This window comes from Somniosus microcephalus, chromosome 3 (genome assembly GCF_052327205.1).
Source record: "Somniosus microcephalus isolate GS21.2 chromosome 3, FLI_Smic_1.0, whole genome shotgun sequence".
Taxonomy (NCBI): domain Eukaryota; kingdom Metazoa; phylum Chordata; class Chondrichthyes; order Squaliformes; family Somniosidae; genus Somniosus; species Somniosus microcephalus.
The window spans coordinates 174,521,046-174,547,524 of record NC_140989.1 but is presented as its reverse complement, the minus strand read 5'-3'; the positions used below and the strand labels follow the sequence as shown (position 1 = coordinate 174,547,524).

General features: G+C 48.3%; 1 protein-coding gene across 1 annotated transcript in view; it reads right to left on the bottom strand.

Moving 5' to 3' along the window:
* Positions 1-7,369: 7,369 nt before the first annotated feature.
* LOC147121589 (solute carrier family 22 member 2-like) overlaps positions 7,370-26,479 on the bottom strand; it is a 106,841-nt gene continuing 87,731 nt past the window's right edge. The window contains exons 8-11 of the mRNA XM_085981950.1: positions 20,460-20,568; positions 16,075-16,187; positions 7,705-7,804; positions 7,370-7,596 (exon numbers count right to left, since the gene is read on the bottom strand). Of these exons, the coding sequence (XP_085838076.1) occupies positions 7,488-7,596; positions 7,705-7,804; positions 16,075-16,187; positions 20,460-20,568 (431 nt within the window). The 3' untranslated portion in view covers positions 7,370-7,487. The remainder of the gene's footprint in view (positions 7,597-7,704; positions 7,805-16,074; positions 16,188-20,459; positions 20,569-26,479) is intronic.

Sequence of the window (26,479 nt, the reverse complement as noted above, 5' to 3'; positions counted from 1 at the left end):
GGGCTACGAGCCAACCGCCCCAAATGCGAGTTCTTCAGGAGACAAATCTCATATTGTGGCCACATGATTGATGAGGAAGGGTTGCATAAGTCGCCGGACAAGATTGAGGCTGTAGTCAAGGCTCCAGCATCGGAAAATGTGTCGCAACTGAGGTCGTTCCTCGGGTTGGTGAACTACTACCATAAGTTCTTGCCAAATTTATCTACAATTCTGCACCCACTGAACGCCCTACTGCAAACTGGAGTAACATGGAAATGGAGTGATGAGTGTAAGCGTGCCTTTCAGAAATGTAAATGCCAAATCACTTCAAAAGAAGTATTGGCCCACTACAATCCAACACTACCGATTCGGTTAGCATGTGATGCGTTTCCCTACGGCATTGGAGCGGTGCTGTCACACAAATTCCTTGACGGTTCAGAGAGGCCAATAGCCTTTGCGTCGCGCTCGTTAACCTCAGCCGAGCGTAACTACGCCCAGATTGACAGGGAGGCCCTCAGCCTGGTGTGGGGGGTGAAGAAGTTCAATCACTATCTGCACGGGCAGAAATTCACCCTACTGACTGATCATCAGCCCCTGGTCTCCATTTTTAACCCAAAGAAGGGCGTTCCGGTGATGACGGCGCAACGGCTGCAAAGATGGTCACTTTTTCTAGGGGCACATCAGTACGACATAGAGTACAAGGGTATGAAACAGCATGGAAACGCTGATGGGCTGTCGTGCCTACCGTTGCCTATGGTAGAGGAAGCACCTGCAGTGGACCCTGTTGAGATATTCCATGTGACCATAGTCGAATGTCTACCTGTTACAAACTCAAGTATAGAGAAGGAAACCCGAAATGACCCGACACTCTCTCAGGTCTATGATTTGACGGTGAAGGGATGGCCAGCACATGGCGACTCACTGTTGCCAGCATTCTCGCCAAGGAGAGAACAGCTGTCAGTGTGCTGGGGGACCTTGATGTGTGGATCCCGAGTGGTAATTCCACCCAAGTTGAGAGATAGAGTGCTCAATGAGCTTCATGAGGGTCATCTGGGAGGGGTAAAAATGAAGAGCCTAGCCAGGGCGTTTGTGTGGTGGCCGGGAATCGATAAAGAAATCGAGGATATGACCAAGAGATGCACAGGATGCCAGAAGGTCCAAAACGCTCCACCACAGGCCCCGCTACATCCATGGGAGTGGCCCTCATCTCCATGGCAACGGGTACACATTGATTTTGCTGGTCCATTTATGGACTCAAAGTTCCTAATTGCTGTGGACGCCCATTCGAAATGGCCAGAGGTCATCAAAATGTCCTCCACCACCACGGAGAAAACTATTGCAGTCCTACGGACCATCTTCGCCAGGAATGGCTTGCCAGAACAGATTTGCTCCGACAATGGGCCACAGTTTGTGTCAGAGGATTTCCGGAGGTTTCTGAGGAATAATGGGGTGAAACATTACACATCTGCCCCATATCATCCAGCCACAAATGGATTGGCTGAGAGGTTTGTTCAGACCTTTAAAAAGGCAATAAAGGCAATGAATAATGACGACATACCACTACAACACAAGGTGGATAATTTCTTGTTTGCTTACCGGAATGCGACACATGCAGTCACCAACCAAGCTCCAGCCATAATGTTCTTCAACTGAAGGCTAAGATGTCGCCTGGATTTGCTCAAACCAAACATAAGACGAGATGTTGAGGATAAGCAATTCCAGCACATAAATGAGAAGCCAACCAGGAGCTTCAAGATAGGGCAACCAGTCTTGGCCCACGACTACCGAACAGAAAAATGGCAGCCAGGAACGATATGCACACAGCAGGGACCACTAATGTACACAGTGGACGTTGGAGAGAGCATCGTGAGACGCCATGCTGACCAGATTCTAGTCACAGGAACAAGCCAAACCCATACCATGAGCAGGTGCACCTGGTAATCAACCCGAAGTACAGATTGCGTCTACCTCAGAAGCAGTGGTATTGGAAGCTGACGAACCAACCAATGACAATGAACCAGAATCAACTCCGCCGCAAGAACAGGATACTCGAGAAAGGCGCTATCCAGTCAGGATTAGGAAGACTCCTCAAAGACTGAACTTATAAATGATTATTTCAGTTGATGTATATAGTACAGAGAAAATTGTAATTGTAATTAGTTATTATTTAGTTGTTAAATGAATGTTATGTACTGTTTATCTAAAAGGGGAGGAATTGTTGTGTAAGTACATTTAAGAGAAGAACTGATTCTATACTGCAGTACCGGCAGTGACCACCCCTGTATATAAAGCCATAGCAGGCTTCTGTACGTCAGTCTTAAATTACCCTCTGTTCAGTAAATACCTGTTATTATTGTTCTCCTGCAGTCCGTGTATTATTTATACTCGGACACTACAATTTCCTCATAAATGACAAAAACAGGAGGCCATGTCTATTTTAATGGTAAATTACTGTATCATGGGTACTCTACTCTGCTGATCTTACTTTAAGTATTGTGTAATTGCTGGAAACTTGTATTTTGTGCAGTTAATTGATTCTTGATACCTAAGGAGTAAAACACCAATTAGATCAGTTAATAAACGGCAGACCGATTAAAATAAGCTAGCCCTTGACCTTCTATGTAGTGGAGGTCACGGGTTTGAGAGGTGCTGCCGAAGAAGCCTTGGTGAGTTGCTGAAGTACATCTTGTAGATAGTAAACACAGCAGCGGACTGCTTTGTCCTGGATGGTGTTGAGCTTCTTGAATTTTGTTGCAGCTGCAGCTATCCAGATAAGTGGAGAGTATTCCATCACATCCTGACTAGTTTATGGTAGGTGGTAGAGAGGCATTGGGGAGTCAGGAGGTGGGCCATTCGCCACAGAATACCCAGCCTCTGGCCTGCTCTAGTAACCACAGTATTTATGTGGCTGGTCTAGTTAAATTTCGGGTCAATAGTGACCCCTAGGTTGTTGATGGTGGGTGATTTGACAATGGTAATGCCATTGAATGTCAAGGGGAGGTGGCAGCTAGACTCTCTCTTGTTGGAGATAGTCATTGTCTGGCACTTGTGTGTTGTGGGTGTTACTTATCAGCCCAAGCCTGAATGCTGTCCAGGTCTTGCGGCATGCGACATGGACTGCTTAATTATCTGAGGAATTGCGAATGGAACTGAACACTGTACAATCATCAGTGAACAGCTGTACTTCTGACCTTACGTTGGAAGGAAAGTCATTGAAGAAGCCGTGTAAAATTGTTGGGTCTAGGACACTGCCCCGAGGAACTCCTGCAGCGATGTCCTGGGGCTGTGATGATTGACCTCCAACGACCACAGCCATCTTCTTTTGTGCCAGGTATGACTCCAGCCATTGGGGAGTTTTCCCCGATTCCCATTGACTTCAATTTTTCTACGGCTCCTTGATGCTACACTCGGTCAAATACTGCTTTGATGTCAAGGGCCGTCACTCTCACCTCACCTTGGGAATTCAGATCTTGTGCCCATTTTTGGACCAAACCTGTAATGAGGTCTGGTGCTGAGTATTTCTGGTGGACCCCAAACCGAGCATCAGTGATCTGGTTATTGGTGAGTAAGTGCCACTTGATAGCACTGTCAATGACACCTTTCATCACTTTGCTGTTGATTGGGAGTAGGCTGATGGGGTGGTAATTGCCTGGGTTGGATTTTTCCTGCTTTTTTGTGGACAGGACATACCTGGGCAATTTTCCACATTGTTAGATAGATGCCAGTGCACTTCTGACCTTACGTTGGAAGGAAAGTCATTGAAGAAGCAGTGTCATCAACCTGACGAAGGGTCATCGACCTGAAACGTTAACTCTGTTTCTCTCTCCACAGATGCTGCCTGAGTATTTCCATTATTTTCTGTTTTTATGCCAGTGTTGTAGTTGTACTGGAACAGTTTAGCTAGGGGCGCGGCTAGTTCTGGAGCATAGGCGTTCAGTACTGCAGCCAGGATGTTATTGAGATCTGTAGCCTTTGCTGTATCCAGTGCACTCAGCCGTTTCTTGATGTCAAGTGGAGTTAATCAAAGTGGCTGAAGCCTGGCCTCTGTGATGGTGACGACATCAGGAGGGGGCCGAAATGGGGAAATCCGGAGGCAGGACATCATTGTCATTTTTTTCTTCTGTTTCCCGCCCGGCAGCCGACCAGATTGACAGACTGACTTGCTGCCGGCCGGGAAAACCAGCAGCAGGAGGCTTCAGCCAGGGACCTTTGGGGTGGTCCATGGTAATTAGGAGCGAACAGGGATTGATGGCGGGGTGAAATGGGACAGACCATCGCGGGCAGGCCGTTGGTCAGGTGTTCGGGAGTGGTTCGTCCGATCGCGGGGCAGGAGGCGCGAGGTCGGGGGTTTGGGGGGGATCGCGGCAGCAAGGAGAGGCCGTGATGGGCAGGAGGGGGGTCGAAAGTTTGTTTGAGGAGCCGGGGGGAGCACTCTTGTTCCTCCTGCCCCACAAGGAGTGCTATAAAAATGTAGCTTCTGGAGCCGGCAGCTCCCCCCTCTATTTTGCTGCCGGGTTTCTCAAGCCCTGGGAAACCCGGCCGGCAGCAGTTAAATCAGGCTCCGAGCTGCACTGTGGGAGCCTGATTTAAATATTATAATGAAGGCATGGCTCGCAACCCGCCATCGTGAAAATAGCAGCAGGCGCATACGTGGTGGGTTGGGGACGTGTTCCCTGATTTTTTATTTTTGAGTCTCCAGACCTTCTCCCGCCCATTGTGGGGGGTGCTATTATCAACCCCATAGAGTCTCCTCTTTTGCAACTGGAATTACTGACACTTTTCAGGAGGGTGCCACAGATGGGTATAAAAATCAGCAAACACAATTGCTCGCTCTTTCTTGCTATAGAAGCTGAACCCAATGCCTCAGCCTGTGAGTGCAAGGTGCAGAAGCTCAGAGGCCCTAGCAGCTCTGAAGCAGAGTAACACAAAAGAATCCAAAGGCCCACTACTCTGGCCACTTGTGGACCCTGGGCTGGCAAGTGCCTTTTTGTATCGGATCCTACTTCTCCTAAAAGGAGCCGTAGCAGCAACGATGGAGATAAAAAGGATGCAAGCTCATAGGCTAAGCTATGGCCTAGAGTGTTGGGGAAATTCTACACCAGAAGAGGAAGGTGCGAGATAGAGGTCAGAGTGTGCTTTGCAGGGAAATGGGGAAGTACACATTGGTTTTTGACAATGCCTATAGACATTATGGATTACAGAAAGCAGGCTGAAGCTGTCTACAAGGTGCAGAAGTCAAAGAAAGGGGGGCCAAAATTCGGGGGTCCTTACTCCGTCGTCAGAAATGTGATGGAGTCAGATTCCCAGCCGGCTACTCTTGGGGCTGCTGACCCCATTCCCAAATCCCAGCAATAGTCATTTCAATAATTGGGGTGTCTGGAGGCACTCAGATTGCCTGTCCCAAGGGAATTCCATGGTTCTGCTCCAATTGGGGGAGCTACAGGTCCTTAATGGTCCAAAGAGACAATTAAAAAAAAAGAATCCTGCTGTCTTGGATTGATTACTTTGCGTCCCACAGATGTTTGGGGCCTTAAAGCCCAGTACAGAACCTACACCTGCTGTCAGCTGGCCTGGTTTCTGCTGGGCCTAACCAGAGTGTGCTGGTAGAATTCTCAGGGTGGTCACAGGGAAGTGGACGGAAGTCTTGTCTGCTCCCCCCACCCCAATCTTAATTTGGGCCGCAGTGTAGAAGGGGGTAGAAGCCCTTCGGATCCTGGTACTGCCCAAATTCCTGCCCAACACCCTTCCACCCGATCAATCCAGGCCTCAGAGATCAGAGGGATTAAAGGTCTAAAGCATCTAAAGATAGGATGAAGTTCTGAATACTGGGATATATTCAGGCCTAAAGCCAAGCTAGCACAATGGGGGAATTTACATATAGGATTACATAGGATATACGGCACAGAAACAGGCCATTCGGCACAACCAGTCTATGCCAGCGTTTATGCTCCACTCCAGCCTCCTCCCGTCTTTCCTCATCTAAATCTATCAGCATAACCCTCTATTCCCTTCTCCCTCATGTGCTTGTCTAGCCTCCCCTTAAATGCATCTATACTATTCGCTTCAACCACTCCCTGTGGTAGCGAGTTCCACATTTAAAGCACTCTTTGGGTAAAAATGTTTCTTCTGAATTCCCTATTGGATTTCTTGGTGACTATCTTATATTGATGGCCTCTAGTTATGCTCTTCCCCACAAGTGGAAACATTCTCTCTGTATCCATTCTATCAACATTTTTCATAATTTTAACGACCTCTATTAGGTCACCCTGTGGTCTAACCGAGGTTCAATACAGGTTTAGCATAACTTCCCTACTTTTCAATTCTATACTTCTAGAAATAAACCCTAGTGCTTGGTTTGCTACTTTGGCCTTGCTAAGCTGTGTCGTAACTTTTAGTGATTTGTGTATTCGTACTCCGAAATCCTTTTGTTCCTCTACCCCACCTACACTCGCAACCTCCAAGTGATAAGTGACCTCCCTATTCTTCCTACCAAAATGTGATACCTCATATTTATCTGTGTTGAACTTCATTTGCCAATTATATGCCCATTCTGCAAATTTATTAATGTCCTCCTGTAACTTGTTGCTGTCCTCCTCAGTAACGACTATCCCCCTCAATTTGGTGTCATCCGCAAATTTAGAAATTGTGTTTTTGATTCCAAAGTTTAAATCATTAATGTAAATTGTGAACAGCAGTGGTCCCAGCACTGATCCTTGCGGAACACCACTACCCACCTTCTGCCACTGTGAATAGCTACCCTTTACTCCTACTCTCTGCTTTCTGTCCTGAAGCCAGCTAGCATTCTATTCTGCTACTTGTCCCCTGACTCCACATGCTCTGACCTTGTTCATCAGTCCATTATGTGGTACCTTATCGAAGGCCTTTTGAAAATCCAGATAAATTACATCTACTGCATTACTATTGTCTACTCTCTCTGTTACCTCTTCAAAAAATTCAATAAGGTTGGTCAAGCAAGACTTTCCATTTTGAAATCCATGTTGACTATTCATTATTATATTTTTGGTTTCTAGATGTTCTTCTATTTTCTATTACAATAATGTGGATTCGGGAGAAACTGACATTATGGGACACTAATTTTTATAAATAAACCCTTCTTGCCTGGGAAAACCAACTATTGATGTCTGCTCTTACATCATTCAAATGTAGGCCCAACCCACCAGAATGTCACAGATGATCCCACTCCATAGTACATGAAGTGTAGTGAGGTAGGACCCTTCCTGATCGGCACATGCCTTGCAGGACCATATACAGATACAATGAGCAAGGTTCACTTATCCATTTTCATTCATCTTACATGAAGATTCCAGATAGAATGAACTATAATCATAAATCTTGAATCCTTAACTTGCATGATTACAGTAAAACTGAATTTTGAGTGAATTTTTAATAGGGCATGACACTGCATGCCTTTAAACCTGTGCATATACTATTAAGTATTATTGACTAATAAATATAGTCAATATTTGTTTCTAACAATTTCATCTAATTCATGAGATGATGATCTTCTCTGGAGCAGGTTGCTTGTTGTTACTTCTTTCTACTGAAGAATGTATAGCAACCAGCTGGTAGTTTGTCTTTGGGACCATTTTCTTCTCTCTGAAGAAACAAGGAAACATTTTATTACCAAAACCAGCAGCACATTTTACTTAATATGAGATGCAGCAAAGCCTACCCAGCCCCACACACAGTTCCCTGTCTACGTACCGTCCGATGTTTTCTGCATCTTCAATGGTCTCTGGTAAGGTGATCCCCTTAGTTTCAGGTAAAAGGAAGACTAGCCCTCCAGCAATGAAAGCAATCACCCCTGCAAATGAATGGGCACAATGTATTTGAATACTGACAGCAGTCTTTTAATTTACTCTTGCAAAGAGCAGGTTGACATTTTAGAAACACTGAATCACGTCCATTGCATTTGGGCGTACAGTTGGTGAAGGCGACAGCCCTTTTGGATCCTGTCCAGGTATATTTGATGAATTAGGCCTCTCTGCAAACCTCTTTGAGGATGCTGGACATGTGCCTGGTGTATTTGTTTTATTTGGCTCCATAGGGAGCACTATGTGACAAACTCTGAATACTCTGAAAGAGTTGTTGTGGCAAACTTTCAGCAGCCTGAATAACATGGGAAAGGTGGGCATAGGAGGCTTGGCTTCTGCAGTTTGAGGTTTGATGTGTAGTAAGTGGCAGCCCCTGCAACACGTGCTGTAACACCAGAAGAGTGTGAGCCTCCGGTGCAGTTATGGGAGCCATGGGCGACACAATGCAAAACTGTGGGTACTGGTTTCAGTGCCAGCCCACGCAGCAGGAGGGATTGCAGTACTGACATACATCCATTCTTCTGTGCTGCCACAGCCACAGCTGCTCATGAGGAAATATCCTTCGGCAGAGCGAGATGAGACAAGACGCAAGGTTTACCTCAAATGGATCTCACATTGGCAGCAGTGCTGTGTGAACACCAAGCCCGGCACAAGTGTTGGTGGAATAGACCCCTGACCTCTTGGATGTGATGACGACAACATCTCACGAGACCCCTGGGACAGATGCTGGTGCACAGGGTTGCTCATGGCAAAGGCAGGGGCAGAAGTAGAAGTAGATAGTGACAATCTGCTGATACACCCTGAGAGCTGCAGTACGTAGGGGCAGATTCAGATCCATCAGTTTGAGATGAAGCATTAGCTGTACAAAACCACAGCAGTGTACACGCACACGCTGAATTCATCTCAGCCATTTATTTTGGTGGCATCCAACTCCATTATGGCCCACATACATCTTGACACATATATACATCTTTTCGCACATCACAGTTCTGTACATACACAGAGACACACAGATGTACTCTCAGTTGCCCCTACACAAGTGAAGAGTCCAGGGGTCAGTCACAGATTAATGTGAAATAAATGGTGCCACTCCTTAAAGCATCACGCTGCCTGTGCTTGTTTTGTGAACACCATCATCACATGCTCATGTTGATCAGTTACTGATAAGATGCAGGGCAACAGTGGGAATAGATGGGATGGACATCATTGCAGCCAGCGCAAGATAAATGTCTCATTGCAGCAGCTCGGGGAATAAAGCATCAATTAACTGCTACTGCTCTTGTGCTGCCAGCAGTCCTTTTGCCTCAGGACAGGTGTTGTCCTTGCCCTTGTCTTACACTGCTACCTGGTGATCACTGGTGCACGCCACACTGCATGCTGCACAGCATCAATGACAATGCGGTGCAGCATGTAGTACACAGACACTGTTTTGGCCACCTTCTCAGGACAAGCCAACCAAGCACTGCACCCACGTGAAGTGTTGCCAAAGGACTGGATGATCAGTACGTTGGTCTGGGCATTGGCTTCATTGTACAACACCTCAGACCTGTCTACACTGGAGCAAGGGCATCATGAGTCATTGTCACCAGTCAATCATTGAGCCTTCCCTTGGTAGAGGCTGATAATGTTGAATTGATGCAGTAAATATGAATTGTTTGCGCTCAGAGGGAAATTGACATTAATGTGCATAATCCCAAGACAACGTATGAAGAGGTATGGAGAAAAGGCGTGTAGTGTATGTAACCTGTACCACCTTAAGAGGATACCTTAAGGTGATGGACTACTTTTTGATGGCTCCTGTACATTGCAGTACCGGTGGTGACCACACCGGTATATAAACCCTGCAGAGCAAAGTGTATCCCAGTTCAGCCCTGACCCTCAATCACTAAAGACCTGTTTACATACTTCTGTAGTCTGTGTCCCATTATTCAGTATAACTGCAATTGAAACCACAGACTCAACAGTGGCGACGAGTCTGATCTTACCTTGCGGCAGTTTTGCATCAAAGGAAGCTTTGTCCTCAGGAACAGGCGTCGAGAAAGGGCATCCGCCCTCAACATCCTGCATCGCACGGGAGGCCATCGGAAACCCGGGTTGGTTTGCTGACCACGAAGTCAAGCATCAGTGAGCATCCCTTCTACGACAGCGGCGGGTAAGCCCGATCGAGCGGCACGGGGGGGAAGTCGGCCGAATTGTCAGGGGAGAAGGGGAGGGAAAACAACAAAAAGGGCGGAGAACACAACCGCAGCCGGTGTCAGGGGCCGGACTGCAATCGGGCAGAGACGCGCAGCAGCCAGAAAAGCGTTTATGGCCACAGGGACCGCGGGAGCGGCGGGGGAACAAGAGCAGCAACGCAGGGGAAAATAAAGGACCGCTGGGAGGCGTGGATGGCAACAGCGCGGGAATCGCCATTTTGAGTCGGCGGGGGAAGAAGACAAGCGCGGGAAAAGCCGCCAAGCACGGGAAAAGCCGCCATTTTGGAAAAAAAATAATAATAATATCCAAAGGGGAAGGAGAAACTCAGCAAGGATGCCAAAAATGGGTAACATCACTGCTTTTGATAACGATGTGGAAGATTGGGCCACTTATGTGGAACGCATCGAAGTTTACTGTATAACGAATGAGGTACCAGAGGATAAGAAAGCACTAACCCTATTAAACTCAATGGGTGCGAAGACATACGGGTTATTAAGGAACCTTGTAACACCAGACAAACCAGTAGGGAAGAGTTTCGCGGATATTGTTACTATCCTGCAGGAGCATTTAAACCCCACGCCGCTGCTGATAGCGGAACGATTTAAATTCTACAAAAGAATTCAACTTAAAGAAGAAAGCAATGCTGAATTCCTAACAGAACTGCGCAAGTTATCAAAGTACTGCCAGTTCAGAACAGGACTAGCAGACGCACTGAGAGATAAGTTTGTGTGTGGGCTCCTAAGGGAAGGAACTCAGAAGCGACTGCTGGAGGAAAAGGATCTTACGCTGGACAAAGCTTTCAGCATTGCAGCATCCCACGAGGCAGCAGCACGAGGCGCTGCAGAGATACAGCAAAGGCCATTGGAATTCAGCACCAATGAAATGGCATTGGGCACAGTAAAGTGCTATCGTTGTGGAAGGACAACGCATGACCAGAACCAGTGCTGGTTCAAAGATAAAGAATGCAGGCAATGTGGCAAACTTGGTCACATAGCGAGAGTATGCCGGTCAGGAAAGAAGACCAGCAGCAAAAAGTCACCGCAGGAGAAGTACAAAAAAGTACACAAGGTGACAGAGAACAGTTCAGATGAACAGAAGACGGATTCAGACTCCAGCAGTAAGCAACTGGGTTGTCTGAAAATACATAATGTGGGTAACACAGCAGACCACCAAACTATCTGGGTCACGCTTCGGATAGCAGGAATCCAAGTGAAGATGGAATTGGACACTGGATCGGCATTAACGGTCATGAATAAGCAAGATTACATAAGGTTATTCTCGCACATTCCCCTGAGGGATACGGAGATTGTATTGAAAACATACACGGGGCAAATAGTATACCCCAAAGGAAAGATAAAAGTAAATGTGGTCTACAATGGTAAAGAATTTCAGAAAATGGACTTGTATGTGTTACCTGATGGAGGTCCGCCACTACTGGGACAGGAATGGATCTGGAGAATAAATGTGGACTGGCATTCCATACAAGCACTGACTGTAGATGCCTGTAAGGAGGACGACGTCAAACCTAAACGACTGTCCAAAATCTTAGACGATGCTAAGGAGGTGTTCCAACAGGGACTTGGAACACTGAAAGGAATTACGGCAACCATCAAGGTTGAAGAACATGCAAACCCAAAATTTTTCAAAGCCAGACCGGTGCCTTATGCGATACGACCTGCTGTGGAAGCAGAGCTGGAAGGGCTAAAACGTTCAGGGGTACTGTCCAAAGTGGACTGGAGCGAATGGGCTACACCCATTGTTCCTGTCATGAAGCGTTCATTGAGCAACAAGCCGGAGGAACCTGGGAAGGTTCGCATCTGTGGCGATTTCAAGATCACTGTTAATCCGGTTCTTCACACGGTGCAATATCCGCTTCCGTGGATTGAAGATATCTTCGCTTCGCTGTCTGGTGGGAAACACTTCACTAAGATAGACCTGGCGCAGGCATACCTACAGATGGAAGTTGATGAAGCGTCACGTCAGTATCTCACGATCAACACACATAAGGGCTTATATCGGTATAATAGATTGGTTTTTGGAGTGGCATCGGCTCAGCGATTTGGCAAAGGGCCATGGAGCAGGTATTGCAGGGAATTCCAGACACACAGTGCTACCTGGATGACATCTGATTACAGGAGATAACGATCACGATCACCTCGCGAATTTGGAGCAGGTGCTCATCAGATTGAAAGAATATGGGCTCAGAGTTAATCGCCAGAAATGCGAGTTCTTTCAAAAGCGAATCTCGTGCTGCGGCCACGTCATTGACCGGGAGGGGCTCCATAAGTCACCTGACAAGATCGAAGCTGTTGTAAAAGCTCCTGCACCGGAGAATGTATCCCAGTTGAGGTCGTTCCTCAGGTTGGTTAACTATTACCATAAGTTTCTTCCAAATTTATCCACGGTGTTACACCCGCTAAACACTCTTTTGCAAATGGGAATACCATGGAAGTGGAGCGATGATTGTAAGCGGGCTTTTCAAAAGAGCAAAGCACTGAACACCTCTAAGGAAGTGTTGGCTCACTTTAACCCAACGCTGCCTATTCGCTTAGCTTGTGATGTTTCTCCATATGGTATCGGGGCAGTGCTCTCACATAAGTTTCCAGATGGCTCGGAAAGGCCAGTCGCTTTCGCATCCAGATCATTGCCCTCTGCTGAGCGCAACTATGCTCAGATAGATAGGGAGGCTCTCAGCCTCGTGTGGGGAGTTAAGAAATTTAACCATTACCTGCAAGGCCAAAAGTTTACGCTGCTGACAGATCACCAGCCGTTGGTTTCCATTTTCAACCCTAAGAAGGGTGTTCCGGTAATGACGGCGCCGAGGCTTCAGAGATGGTCCCTTTTCCTAGGGGCACATCAATATGATATTGAATTCAAAGGTACAAAACAACATGGTAATGCTGATGGGCTGTCGCGCCTGCCACTACCTACAGTGCAAGAGGCACCGGCAGTTGACCCTGTAGAGATATTTCACTCGACCATCATCGAATGCTTACCAATCACCAATGCGGGTATTGAGAGAGAGACCCGAAATGACCCGACACTGTCTCGGGTCTACGACTTGACAGTGAAGGGATGGCCAGCACATGGCGAACCACTGTTACCAGCATTCTCAGCCAGACGAGAACAGCTGTCCGTATGTCAAGGAACAGTGATGTATGGAACAAGGGTGATTATCCCTCCTAAATTAAGAGAGAGAGTTCTGAAAGAATTGCACGAAGGTCATCTGGGGGGAGTCAAGATGAAATGCCTTGCTAGGGCTTATGTGTGGTGGCCAGGTATCGACAAACAAATAGAGGATCTGACTAAAAGCTGCTCAGTGTGCCAAAAAGTTCAAAATGCACCTCCAATTGCACCGCTGCATCCGTGGGAATGGCCTTCAGCCCCATGGCAATGTGTGCATATCGACTTTGCCGGTCCATTCATGGATTCCATGTTTTTGATAGCAGTAGACGCACATTCTAAATGGCCAGAAGTGATTAAGATGCCAACCACTACCTCTGAGAAGACGATCGCAGTTCTAAGAACCATATTTGCAAGAAATGGGTTCCGGAGCAAATATGTTCAGACAACGGACCACAGTTCGTGTCAGAAGAATTCCAGAAATTCATGAAAAAGAATGGGGTGAAACACTATACATCTGCCCCATATCATCTGGCTACAAATGGGTTGGCCGAGAGATTTGTTCAAACGTTCAAAAAGGCGATAAAGGCCATGAGTGAAGACCATATTCCACTACAACACAAGGTGGACAATTTCCTGATGGCGTATCGAAACGCCACGCATTCAGTGACAAATCAAAGCCCTGCCATAATGTTCTATAACAGAAGGTTGCGGTCCCGGTTGGATTTGTTAAAACCCAATGTGCGAAGGGAAGTCGAAAACAAGCAATTCCAGCATGTAAATAACAAGGCCACTGGTAGTTTCGAAATAGGACAACCAGTGTTGGCCAGGGACTATAGGGATGATAAATGGCAACCTGGAACAATTCGTGCACGACAAGGACCCTTGATGTACACGGTAGACGTTGGAGAGAACGTAATACAACGTCATGCTGACCAACTTGTGGAATCGAGAACAAGGGTCGACCCCATGTCTACGGCAGAGACACCAGTTGAAGAACTTATTGAGCCTGTAGCATCTACCTCAGACTCGAACGTACCTGATGATGTTCAATCCATAGGAGATCAAGTGGATGAGTCACCCCAGCAACGAGAACCAGAGACCCCTGAAAGGCATTATCCGGGCCGGATCAGGAGGCCTCCTCAGAGACTGAATCTTTGAACAGTTGTGTGTAAATTGTATATATGTTATCCATGTAATGTTTAATTTGGGGTGTACACTGTTAAGCTAAAAGAGGAGGAATTGTAGTGTATGTAACCTGTACCACCTTAAGAGGATACCTTAAGGTGATGGACTACTTTTTGATGGCTCCTGTACATTGTAGTTCCGGTGGTGACCACACTGGTATATAAACCCTGCAGAGCAAAGTGTATCCCAGTTCAGCCCTGACCCTCAATCACTAAAGACCTGTTTACTTACTTCTGTAGTCTGTGTCCCGTTATTCAGTATAACTGCAATTGAAACCACAGACTCAACAAGGCGGGTAAATGGAAGTGAGGTATGGATCAGCCATGATCTAACAGAAGGCTTGAGGGGCTGAATAGCCTACTGCTGTTCCTATGTTAGTGAACATGCACCACCTGCACATTAAGCCAGTGAAAGCCCTTCATTCTATGTAAACTATGGCATTGTTGGATGTTGGCTTAATAGCAATATGGGTGGTACCAATTTTTTCTTGTACCCTAGGGTTCTGCGTCAGTTGACAGCAGTCTTACGGTCTTTAAGATTGCAGGCACTGTTCTGTACAAAAGTTGATGTGTTGGACCTGGTCAAACAGCCCATCAGTCGCCTGTTTTTATGGATGCATGGACCAAAAAGTGACCCTTCTGTGGAAAACAGCACCAATCAGCTTTAGGAGCCATTAACAAGTTATTAATTGACATTATTTAGCAGTAGAGAATAAAATAATAGCAGAATTGTAACACTATGAAGATCTATTTTCAGCACCTATCAGAGGGTCGCTGCCGGCGGCATAGCGGTCTGAAATGCAATGCTGATTCGCCGGCGAGCTTCCTGCAGATGCCCAGCATGTGACTGGAGATCGCCAGGCCCATTTAAATGATGGCTGAGGCTCAATATCGGGTGTGCCTTGGACCCACCTGTCACCCACACACAGATTTCTAGGCCCTAGTGTTCTGGTCCATTGAGAAGAATACTATTTCAAGCTCAAGTCCCCGTGACACAAGGGAGACATTCAAGCCCTGGAGGCACTTCAGAGAAGAACCATGAGGTTGATCCTTACTGTCAGGGGGTCTGGGTTTTGAGGAAAGATTGAAGGAACTTGGGCTTTTGAGCCTAGCAAGGAAGCATAGGGAAGGTGACCTTATATAGACCATAAAATATAGTAAAGGGACTGAAAAAGGTAAATCCAGACTAATACTTTAAATTAAATTGTGAGTGTAGAACAAGGGGACAAGGGCAATGTTCTCTCTCATTTTTTTTCCTCCGCGGGCCCCTTAAATTTGCTGTAACGGCCACGCATGCACGGCATCTCTTCCAGCGGCAGCCGCTCGTTAGCAGCCTGTGCGGGACCTCACGATTGATGTGTGGCCGCGGACCTTAGGGGGATCGTTGGTCACAGGTTCAAACTAATAACAGGCAAAGTTAGGACCGATATCACAAAATTTTTCTTTGCAGAGGGTGATCAATACATGGAATGGACTTCCAGATAGACAGTGGGTCAAAAACTCTGCAATCATTTGAAGAAACAATTGGATGCTGTAATGGTGCGGGGGGTGGGGCTGGGGGGGCGACTGTAGGGTGTATCTGGATTGATGAATTAAGATGGATCAATGGATTTCATCTGTAATTATCTTGTGATCTTGTTACACTAATAGCAGAAATCACACCTCACTGTATTCAATGGTTGCTGTGGAAGGGAACGATTTGCTCCATTGAATGCATAAGGTTAAATCATTTAAATGCAATGCAACTCACTCACCAAAGACCACAAGAGGCATTTCTACCCAGATAGCTGCCAACCTGTACAGAAGGAATGGTGCTACTATTCCCCCAATGTCACACATTGCCGAGCACACCGAAACAGCAAAGTTTCTGTTGGAGAAAATCAACATTTTGTAACCCGGTGAACCATCATTTAATTTGACTAATTCTCTTTTCTAAATCAGAAGCCAACAGCATTTATTTTTTATATGATCTAGTTTAGATTTGTCATTAATTTTATTTTATATATGTGTGTGTGTGTCTAAGGGCTAAAAGGGCTAGTTAAGGTTTTAGCCAAGGGTTAACAAGTACTTCTTATTTAGAAAGTGCATTTAAAGTAAATTTCCTCCTGTCAATAGTCTTCGTAAAATGCTTGGTACAGGTACTAAACACCACTTTGTACTCTCACTTACATTTTACCAAAGATTATTTATAGGAAGAAGGTCATTTTATGAAACTGTGTTAATGCTATAAATACACTAACTTCTACAACAACAACTTGTATTTATACAGCATCTTTAACATAGTAAAACGTGTCAAGGCGCTTCACAGGAACGTTATAAGACAAAAATGTTGACACCGAACCACATAAGGAGAAATTAGGGCAGGTGACCAAAAACTTGGTCAAAGAGGTAGGTTTTAAGGAGCGTCTTAAAGGAGGAAAGAGGTAGCGAGGCGGAGAAGTTTAGGCAGAGAATTCCAGAGCTTAGGGCCTAGGCAACAGAAGGCACGGCCACCAATGGTTGAGTGATTATAATCAGGGATACTCAACAGGGCAGAATTAGAGGAGTGCATATAACTCGGCGGGGGTGGGGCTGAAGGAGATTAGAGATAGGGAGGGGCGAGGCCATGGAGGGATTTGAAAACAAGGATGAGAATTTTGAAATTGAGGCGTTGCTTAACCGGTGGCCAATGTAGGTCAGCGAGCACAGGGGTAATGGGTGAATGGGACTTGGTGCGAGTTAGGACACGAGCAGCTGAGTTTTGGATCACCTCAAGTTTATGTAGGGTAGAATGTGGGAGGCCAGCCAGGGGTGTGTTGGAATAGTCAAGCCTAGAGGTAACAAAGGCATGGATGAGGGTTTCAGCAGCAGATGAGCTGAGGCAAGGGCGGAGACGGGCGATGTTACGGAGGTGGAAATAGACGTTCTTAGTTATGCTGCGGATATGTGGTCGGAAGCTCATTTCAGGGTCCAATGTGACACCAAGATTGCGAACTGTGTGGTTCAGCCTCAGACAGATGTTAGGGAGAGGGATAGAGTCAGTGGCTAGGGAACGGAGTTTGTGGCAGGGACTAAAAACAATGGCTTCGGTCTTCCCAATATTTAATTGGAGAAAATGTCTCCTCATCCAGAACTGGATGTCGGACAAGCAGTTTGACAATTTAGAGACCGTGGAGGGGTTGAGAGAAGTGGTAGTGAGGTAGAGCTGGGTGTCGTCAGCGTACATGTGGAAATTAACGTTGTGTTTTCAGATGATGTCGCCAAGGGGCAACATAGATACATAGATAAATAGAAGATAGGAGCAGGAGTAGGCCATTCGGCCCTTCGAGCCTGCTTCGCCATTCAATGAGATCATGGCTGATCATCCAAATTCAGTACCCGGTCCCTGCCTTCTCCCCATATCCCTTGATCCCTTTAGCCTTAAGAAATATATCCAAATCTTTCTTGAATATACTTAATGAACTGGCCTCCACCGCCCTCTGTGGCAGAGAATTCCACAGGTTCACCACTCTCTGGGTGAAGAAATTCCTCCTCATTTCAGTCCTAAATGGCTTACCCCTTATCCTTAGACTATGACCCCTGGTTCTGGACTCCCCGGCCATCAGAAACATCCTTCCTGCATCTAGTCTGTCCAGGCCTGACAGAATTTTATAGGTTTCCATGAGATCCCCTCTCAATCTTCTAAACTCCAGTGAGTATAAGCCCAATCGACCCAATCTCTCCTCATACGTCATTCCTGCCATCCCAGGTATCAGCCTGGTGAATCTTTGCTGCACTCCTTCCATGGCAAGAACGTCCTTCCTCAGGTAAGGCGACATGTAGATGAGAAATAGCAGGGGGCCAAGGATAGATCCGTGGGGGACACCAAATGGGGGAGCAGGAAGAGAAGCCATTACAGGTGATTCTCTGGCTATGATTAGACAGATAAGAATGGAACCAGGCGAGTGCAGTCCCACCCAGCTGGACGACGGTGGAGAGGCACTGGAGAAGGTTGGAGTGGGCAACCATGTCAAAGGCTGCAGAGAAGTCAAGAAGGACGAGGAGAGATAGTTTACCTTTGTCACAGTCACAAAGGATGTCATTTGTGACTTTGATGAGAGCCGTTTCGGTACTGTGGCAAGGGCTGAAACCTGATTGGAGGGATTCAAAAATGGAATTGCGGGAAAGATGGGCACGGATTTGGGAGGCGACAACACGTTTAAGGACTTTGGAGAGGAAAAGGAGGTTGGAGATGGGGCGGTAGTTTGCAAGGATGGAGGGGTCAAGGGTTGGTTATTTGAGGAGAGGTGGTGACAGCAGATTTGAGGGAGGGGGGACAGTACCTGAGGAGAGAGAACTGTTAACAATGTCAGCTAACATGGGAGCTAGAAAAGGAAGTTGGGTGGTCAGCAGCTCGGTGGGAATAGGGTCGAGGGAGTAGGAGGTGGGTCTCATGGACAAGATGAGCGGGGAGAGGTCATGAGGAGTGATCGGAGAGAAACTGGAGAAAGATGTGAGTTCAGTGCTAGGGCAGGGGGGAACCTTAGAGGAAGTTTGGCCCGGTGGGCTTGGGGAAGGAAGGGAAGTGGCAGAGGCAGCTGTACAGATGGTCTCAATCTTAGAGACAAAGAAGTCCATGAGCTCCTCACACTTCTTGTTGGAGGTGAGGGTGGAGGAGACAGGGGGAGGGGTTTAAGAAGACTTAGCAGCAGTGAATAGGAGCTGGGGTTTATCTTTACATTCCAGAATGATTCTGGAATAGTGAGCAGTTTTGGCAGACGAGAGCAGGACCCAATAATGCTTTATGTGGTCCAGCCAGATCTGGCGGTGAATGGCTAAACCAGCTGTCCGCTATAGCCGTTCAAGTCTGCGTCCATTGGACTTAAGGGAGTGGAGATGAGGGTCGTACCAGGGGGAGCGGCCAGGGTGAGAGAGAGTAATTGTTTTAATAGGAACTAGGGCATCAAAGGTGGTGGTCAGGGTGTGGTTGAGCAGATTGGTAGCTGCAGAAATGTCATGGTGAATGGAGGGCCAAAGGCTGGACAGTTGGGATTTCATAAATGCAGTTGTAAGAGAGTTTTTTCCAGGGGCAGACACAGAAGGAAGTAAGAGGTGAGGGGGGAGAAATAAGGTGAGGTGCTCAAAGGAGGAGAAAGTGGCGGAGGGGTAGGGGGACAGACCAAGGTGTGATTTGGTGATGAGAGCCATACCGCCACCACTGCGGTCTGAACGGGACAAGTGGTGGAAGGTATAGCCAGGCGGGGAGGCTTCATTTAAGAGTAAGGTGTCATCACCCCTCAACCAAGTTTCCATCAGGGCCATGATGTCGAGGCAATCATCCATAATAAGCCCATGGATGGCAAGGGCCTTGTTCGCAAGTGAACGGACATTCTGGAGGGAGATGTGGAGAGGGCTGGTGATGGCTGCCCCACTGCCAGTGTCCACAGGGTCAGCGCTGGGGGGGGATGAGTTGGATGTGGAGAAGTTCAGCAGGATTTGGCCCCAGTGGGCGAGAAGGTGGGCGAGAGAGAACAATGGGACAGTTGGGGTTGCTGCTCGTAAGGCAACAGCAACGATTACCTTGATAGGCCCTTCGTAGGATGCCAAGAGAGGCACAGAGGGAAGCTGTAGGCTTATCTAAGAGGGAGTCAAGCCTGGGACGGCAGCAGGAGAGTAGGAAGGTCGAAGGCTAATGAAGGATTGGGGTAGGGATTTGGGGGGAAGAGTATCCGAGAGAGGAGAGATAAAAGGAGGCATGACGACAGGGAGGGATAGAGAGAAAAGATAAGGGGGAAAAAGTGGAAAAGTTTTGAATGGCTCGGGTCTGGAGTGACAGCCAAAGTGCACATGCGAATGGACATGGGAAAAGCTCAGGTGTCATAGACCTGTTTAAATGTAATAATTAATGGAATACATATTTCCTGGTAGCAGGGAATAGGTTGGAGACAATAGTAGGGAGACCAGGGTCAAAGTTAGAGGTCCCTATGGAAGGACAAAGCCGATGTAAGCAATTATCTTTCAATTTTACACTTCAACTATCAGTTAAGAGAATGAGATACCAATAATTGAATTCATATCACAGAAATCTGTTCAGAACTGATTCTCAGTGTCAATTGCACCTGAACTGATTTGATAAAAGTCAGCTCTTGCAGTATATAAATAATTCCTATTCTGTACCTACCTTAAAAATGTCGGGTATAATTCAGTATTTACAAAACAGACCATCAAAAAGGCTATTGTAATTCCAAGTTTGCCCAAAGATGCGATTACTGCTTTCACCCAGTAGAGATCTGAATTAGAAAGAAGTTAGATGTTTAGAGAATGGTAGCATAGTGGCTATGTTACTAGACTAGTAATCCAGAGGCCTGGACTAATGATCTCAGAGATGTGTAGTTCAAATCCCACTACGGCAGCTGGGGAATTTAAATTCAGTTAATTAAATAAATCTGGAATAAAAAGCTAGTATCAGTAATGGTGACCATGAAACTATTGGATTGTCATAAAAACCCATCTGGTTCACTAATGCCCTTTAGGGAATGAAATCTGCCGTCCTTACCCGGTCTGGCCTATATGACTCCAGACTCACAGCAATGTGGTTGACTTTTAACTGCCCTCTGAAATGGCCTAGCAAGTCAATCAGTTGTAACAAACCGCTATGAAAAACAATCAGAATAAAACCGGATGGATCAGTTAGCACTGGCTATGGACACGACAACGGCACTCCCAGCCCAGTCGACCCTGCAAAGTCCTCCTCACCAACATTTGAGAACTTGTGCCAAAATTGGGAGAGCTATCCCACAGACTAGTCAAGCAACAGCCTGTCATAGTCATACTCACAGAATCATACCTTTCAGCCAATGTCCCAAACTCCTCCATTACCATCCTGGGTATGTCCTCTCCCACATTGACTCTGGACCCCATGAAGTCTCATGGCTTCAGGTCAAGCATAGGCAAGGAAACCTCCTGCTGATTACCACCTACCGCCCTCCCTCAGCTGATGAATCTGAGTACTACTCCATGTTGAATACCACTTGGAAGAAGCACTGAGCATATCAAGGGTGCAGAATGTACTCTGGGTGGGGGTCTTCAATGACCATCACCAAGAGTGGCTCGGTACCACCACTGCTGGCTGAGTCATGAGGACATAGCTGCAAGTCTAGGCCTGCGACAGGTGGTGAGAACCAACATGAGGGGAAAACTTTGTCCTCACCAATCTACCTTTCATAGATGCATCTGTCCATGACAACATTGGTAGCAGTGACCACCGCACAGTCATTGTGGAGATGAAGTCCTGTCTTCACACTGAGGACACCCTCCATTGTGTTATATGGCACTACCACCGTGCTAAATGGAATAGATTCAGAACAGATCTAGCAGCTCAAAACTGGGCATCCATGAGGCGCTGTGGGCCATCAGCAGCAGCAGAATTGTATTCCACTACAATCTGTAACCTCATGGCTCAGCATATCCCTCACTCTACCATTACCATCAAGCCAGGGGACCAACCTTGGTTCAATAAGGAGTGTAGAAGAGCATGCCAGGAGCAGCACCAAGTGTACCTAAAAATGCGGTGCCAACCTGGGGAAGCTGCAACTGAAGACGACATGCATGCTAAAAAGCGAAAGCAGCATGCTATAGACATAGCTAAGCAACCCACAATCAACGGATCAGATCAAAGCTCAGCAGTCCTGCCACATGAAATAGTGAATGGTGGTGGACCATTAAATAACTAACAGGAAGAGGAAGCTCCATGAATATGATGGTGGAGCCCAGCACGTGAGTGCAAAAGACAAAGCTGAAGCGTTTGCAACCATCTTCAGCCAGAAGTGCCGAGTGGATGATCCATATCGGCTTCCTCCTGAGGCCCCCAACACCACAGAAGCCAGACTTCAGCCAATTCGATTCACGCCACGTGATATCAAGCAATGGCTGAGCGCACTGGATACAGAAAAGGCTATGGGCCCCGGCAACATTCCGGCTGTCGTGCTGAAAACTTGTGCTCCAGAACTAGCCACACCTCTAGCCAAGCTGTTCCAGTACAGCTATAACACTGGCATCTATCCGACAATGTAGAAAACTGCCCAGGTATGTCCTGTCCAGAAAAAGCAGGACAAATCCAATCCAGCCAATTACTGCCCCATCAGTCTACTCTCAATCATCAGCAATGTGATGGAAGGTGTCGTCGACAGTGCTATCAAGCAGCACTTACTCACCAATAACCTGCTCACTGATGCTCAGTTTGGATTACGCCAGGACCGCTCAGCTCCAGACCTCATTACAGCCTTGGTCCAAACATGGACAAAAGAGCTGAATTCCAGAGGTGAGGGGGGAGTGACTGCCCTTGACATTAAGGCATCATTTGACAGAGTGTGGCATCAAGGAGCCCTAGTAAAACTGAAGTCAATGGTAATTAGGGGGAAAAATCTGCATTGGCTGGAGTCATACTTAGCACAAAGGAAGATGATTGTGGTGGTTGGAGATCAATCATCACAGCCCCAGGACATCGCTGCAGGAGTTCGTCAGGGCAGTGTCCTAGGCCCAGCCATCTTCAGCTGCTTCGTCAATGACCTTCCTTCCATCATAAGGTCAGAAGTGGGGATGTTCGCTGATGACTGCACAGTGCTCAGTGCCAATCTCAACTCCTCAGATAATGAAGCAGTCCATGCCTGCATGCAGGAAGACCTGGACGACATTCAGGCTTGGGCTGATAATTGGCAGGTAACATTTATGCCACACAAGTGCTAGGCATTGACTATATCCAACAAGCAAGCGTCTAACCACCGCCCCTTGATATTCAACGCCATTACTATCGCTGAATCCCCCAGCATCAACATCCTGGGTGTCACCATTGACCAGAAACTTAACTGGACCAGCCACATAAATACTGTGGCAACAAGAGCAGGTCAGAGGCTGGGTATTCTGCGGTGAGTGCCTCACCTCCTGACTCCCCAAAGCCTTTCCACCATCTACAAGGCACAAGTCAGGAGTGTGATGGAATACTTGCCACTTGCCTGGATGAGTGCAGCTCAAACAGCACTCAAGAAACTCGACACCATCCAGGACAAAGCAGCCCGCTTGATTGGCACCCCATCTACCACCTTAAGCATTCACTCCCTCCACCACCAGTGTACCATCTGCAAGATGCACTGCAGCAACTTGCCAAAGATTCTTCGGAGCATCTCCCAAACCCGCGACCTCTTCCACCTAGAAGGACAAGGGCAGCAGGCGCATGGGAACACCATTACCTCCAAGTCACACACCATCCTGACTTGGAAGTATATCGCCGTTCCTTCATCGTTGCTGGGTCAAAATCCTGGAACTCCCTCCCTAACAGCACTGTGGGAGTACCATCACCACACAGACTGCAGTGATTCAAGAAGGCGGCTCACCACCACCTTCTCGAGGGCAATTAGAGATGGGCAATAAATGCTGGCCTTGCCAGCGACGCGCACATCCCATGAACGAATAAAAAAAAAATGCACAACGTGAAAAAGAAGAAGCATTTTCTCAGACTTGCTTATTACTTCAAATACCACGGGAAACCAAACTATTGTGTTAGCAATTAATATTTCTTGAGCGACACTTGAATTTTTATTCTTTTGAGGAAAAGGTTTTATATTTCTGTGTTATTTGAAACATTTTATGTGAGATGCAAAAAATTAATAGGTATTTGTGGCGACACGCCACCACTGGACATAATCCGCTCACGGCGGCATGGACAGTTTAAGCAGACGCCCCCAGCTGGGGGCCCTTTCCTCCAGCAACTTGTTTCCGCAGGGACAGGCTGCCGGGAGCACTTCCTGTCTGGGAAGTATTTAAGTGGATGCGCGGGCTTTTCCAGTTCTCTTTGTCATGAGGTAGAATAAAAGCAGTTGTGTTTTACTAGCTCTGGTCTCGACTCCCACGTTTGCCGCGGTATCTCAACACTGGTGACCCCGACGCTCAGGACGAATCCTAAGCTAGCATGGCGGATACAAACACAGTCACGGTTAAATTACCGGACTTTTGGGAGAACCTAGCCGAAGCCTGGTTTGTTCAAGCTGAGTCCAGATTCCGGCTGAAACACATTACAGTCGACGCCACAAAGTACGACTACCTCATCTCCGCTCTCACCTATGCCACAGTCCCCAAGGTTTGGGCAGCGCTGCAGAATCCACCACCGGACGGCAAGTACGAACATCTGAAGGCTGCGCTCCTTAAAAAATTTCAAACGCCCTCTTACCAGCGCCACTGCCAACTCCTTGACCTCCCCGGCCTTGGTGACGCTTCACCATCAGACCTGCTTTCCCACATGCTGTCCCTCTCGGACGACAAAAACCACGGCGTCCTCTTTCGCACGCTTTTCATTCAGCAGCTCCCCGCCAGCATCCGCCCGCTCATTGTGGAGCCTGGCTCCACGGACCTGAATGACATAGCCGAAAAGGCCGACCGGCTGCTCTCTGCACAGTCCGCTCACGACGTCGCGCCCGACCTCACGGCAACGACCACGTGGTCTTCCCGGCCCACTAGGCCCGACCGCCCTACCACTCCGGGTCACTGCTACTACCACACCCGTTTTGGTGCTAGGGCCCAACGCTGCACGCCACCGTGTACTTTCAAACCCCCCCCCCCGCACCGGCCCCCGCGATGGCCGCGGGGCAAAAGGGGCCTCTACTGTACGTCACCAACGACAGAACCAACCGCCGATTTCTGTGCGACACAGGGGCCCAGCACAGCATCACCCCCGCCTCCGCCCTCGAAATCCAACGCGGCACACGGGGTACCACGCTGGCCGCAGCCAATGGCTCTGACATCCGCACATATGGCACCCGCATGGTCACGCTCGACCTCGCGGGCCGCCGCTACCGCTGGGAGTTCCTCACAGCCAAGGTCCTCTGCCCACTCCTCGGCGCAGACTTCCTACGTGCCCACGGCCTCCTTGTCGACATTCCGAGGCACTGCCTCGTCGACATGAACACTAAGGCCCCCATCCCCGGCGCATTTACCCCGGCCCGTTCGGCCGGCCTGACGACCTACTGCCTCGCCAGAGTCACGGACGACTACTCGGCACTCCTAGCCGAGTTTCCCGCCCTCACTAACCCGACCTTTTCGGCAAAAGCCGCCAAACACGGTGTGGAGCACTATATCCCCACCACCGGCCCCCCAGTTTCTGCCCACGCCCGCAGACTCAACCCGGCCAAGCTGGAAATCGCGCGGGCCGAGTTCACCACCATGGAACAACTCAGCATCATCCGCCGCTCCAGCAGCCCTTGGGCCTCGCCCCTCCACATCGCCCCCAAGCCCGGCGGAGGCTGGCGCCCTTGCGGGGACTACCGCCACCTTAACGACGCCACCACCCCCGACCGATACCCGGTGCCACACATCCAGAACTTCTCGGCCCGACTGGCCGAATGAATTGTCTTTTCCAAAGTCGACCTGGTGCGCGGTTATCACCAAGTCCCCGTACACCCCGCGGACATCCCCAAAACGGCCGTCATCACCCCATTCGGCCTGTTCGAGTTCCTGAGGATGCCCTTCGGCCTCAAGAATGCAGCCCAGGCTTTCCAGCGCCTGATGGACTCAGTCCTCTGGGACCTAAACTTTCTATTCGTCTATCTAGACGACATTCTCGTGGCCAGCTCCTCCAAACAGGAACACCTCGAACACCTTCGCATCTTGTTCGGGCGCCAAGCCCAACACGGGCTCATCCTCAGCCCGGCGAAGTGCCAATTCGGCCTAACCGAGATCGATTTTCTCGGTCACCACATCACCCCTGCTGGGGCCGTCCCCCTGCCCAACAAGGTGCAGGCCGTCCAGCAATTCCCCCGCCCCACAACCATCAAGGGCCTCCAGGAGTTCCTCGGGATGGTGAACTTCTACAACAGGTTCATCCCCAGAGCGGCAGCCCTCATGAAGCCCCTATACGACTCCCTCCGAGGTAAATCCGGCAAGATGGACGTAGCCTGGACCACTGACACGTCAGCCGCCTTCGACGCCACCAAAAACGCGCTCGCCGACGCCACCCTGCTCGCGCACCCGAGGGCCGATGCCCGGGTCGCACTCACCACCGACGCCTCCGACCACGCGGTCGGCGCCGTGTTTGAGCAGTGGGTCAATGGCGCGTGGCAGCCACTTGCCTTCTACAGCCACCAACTGCGCCCCCCGGAGGTCAAATACTCCACTTTCTACCGCGAGCTTCTCGCGCTCCACCTGTCGGTCCAC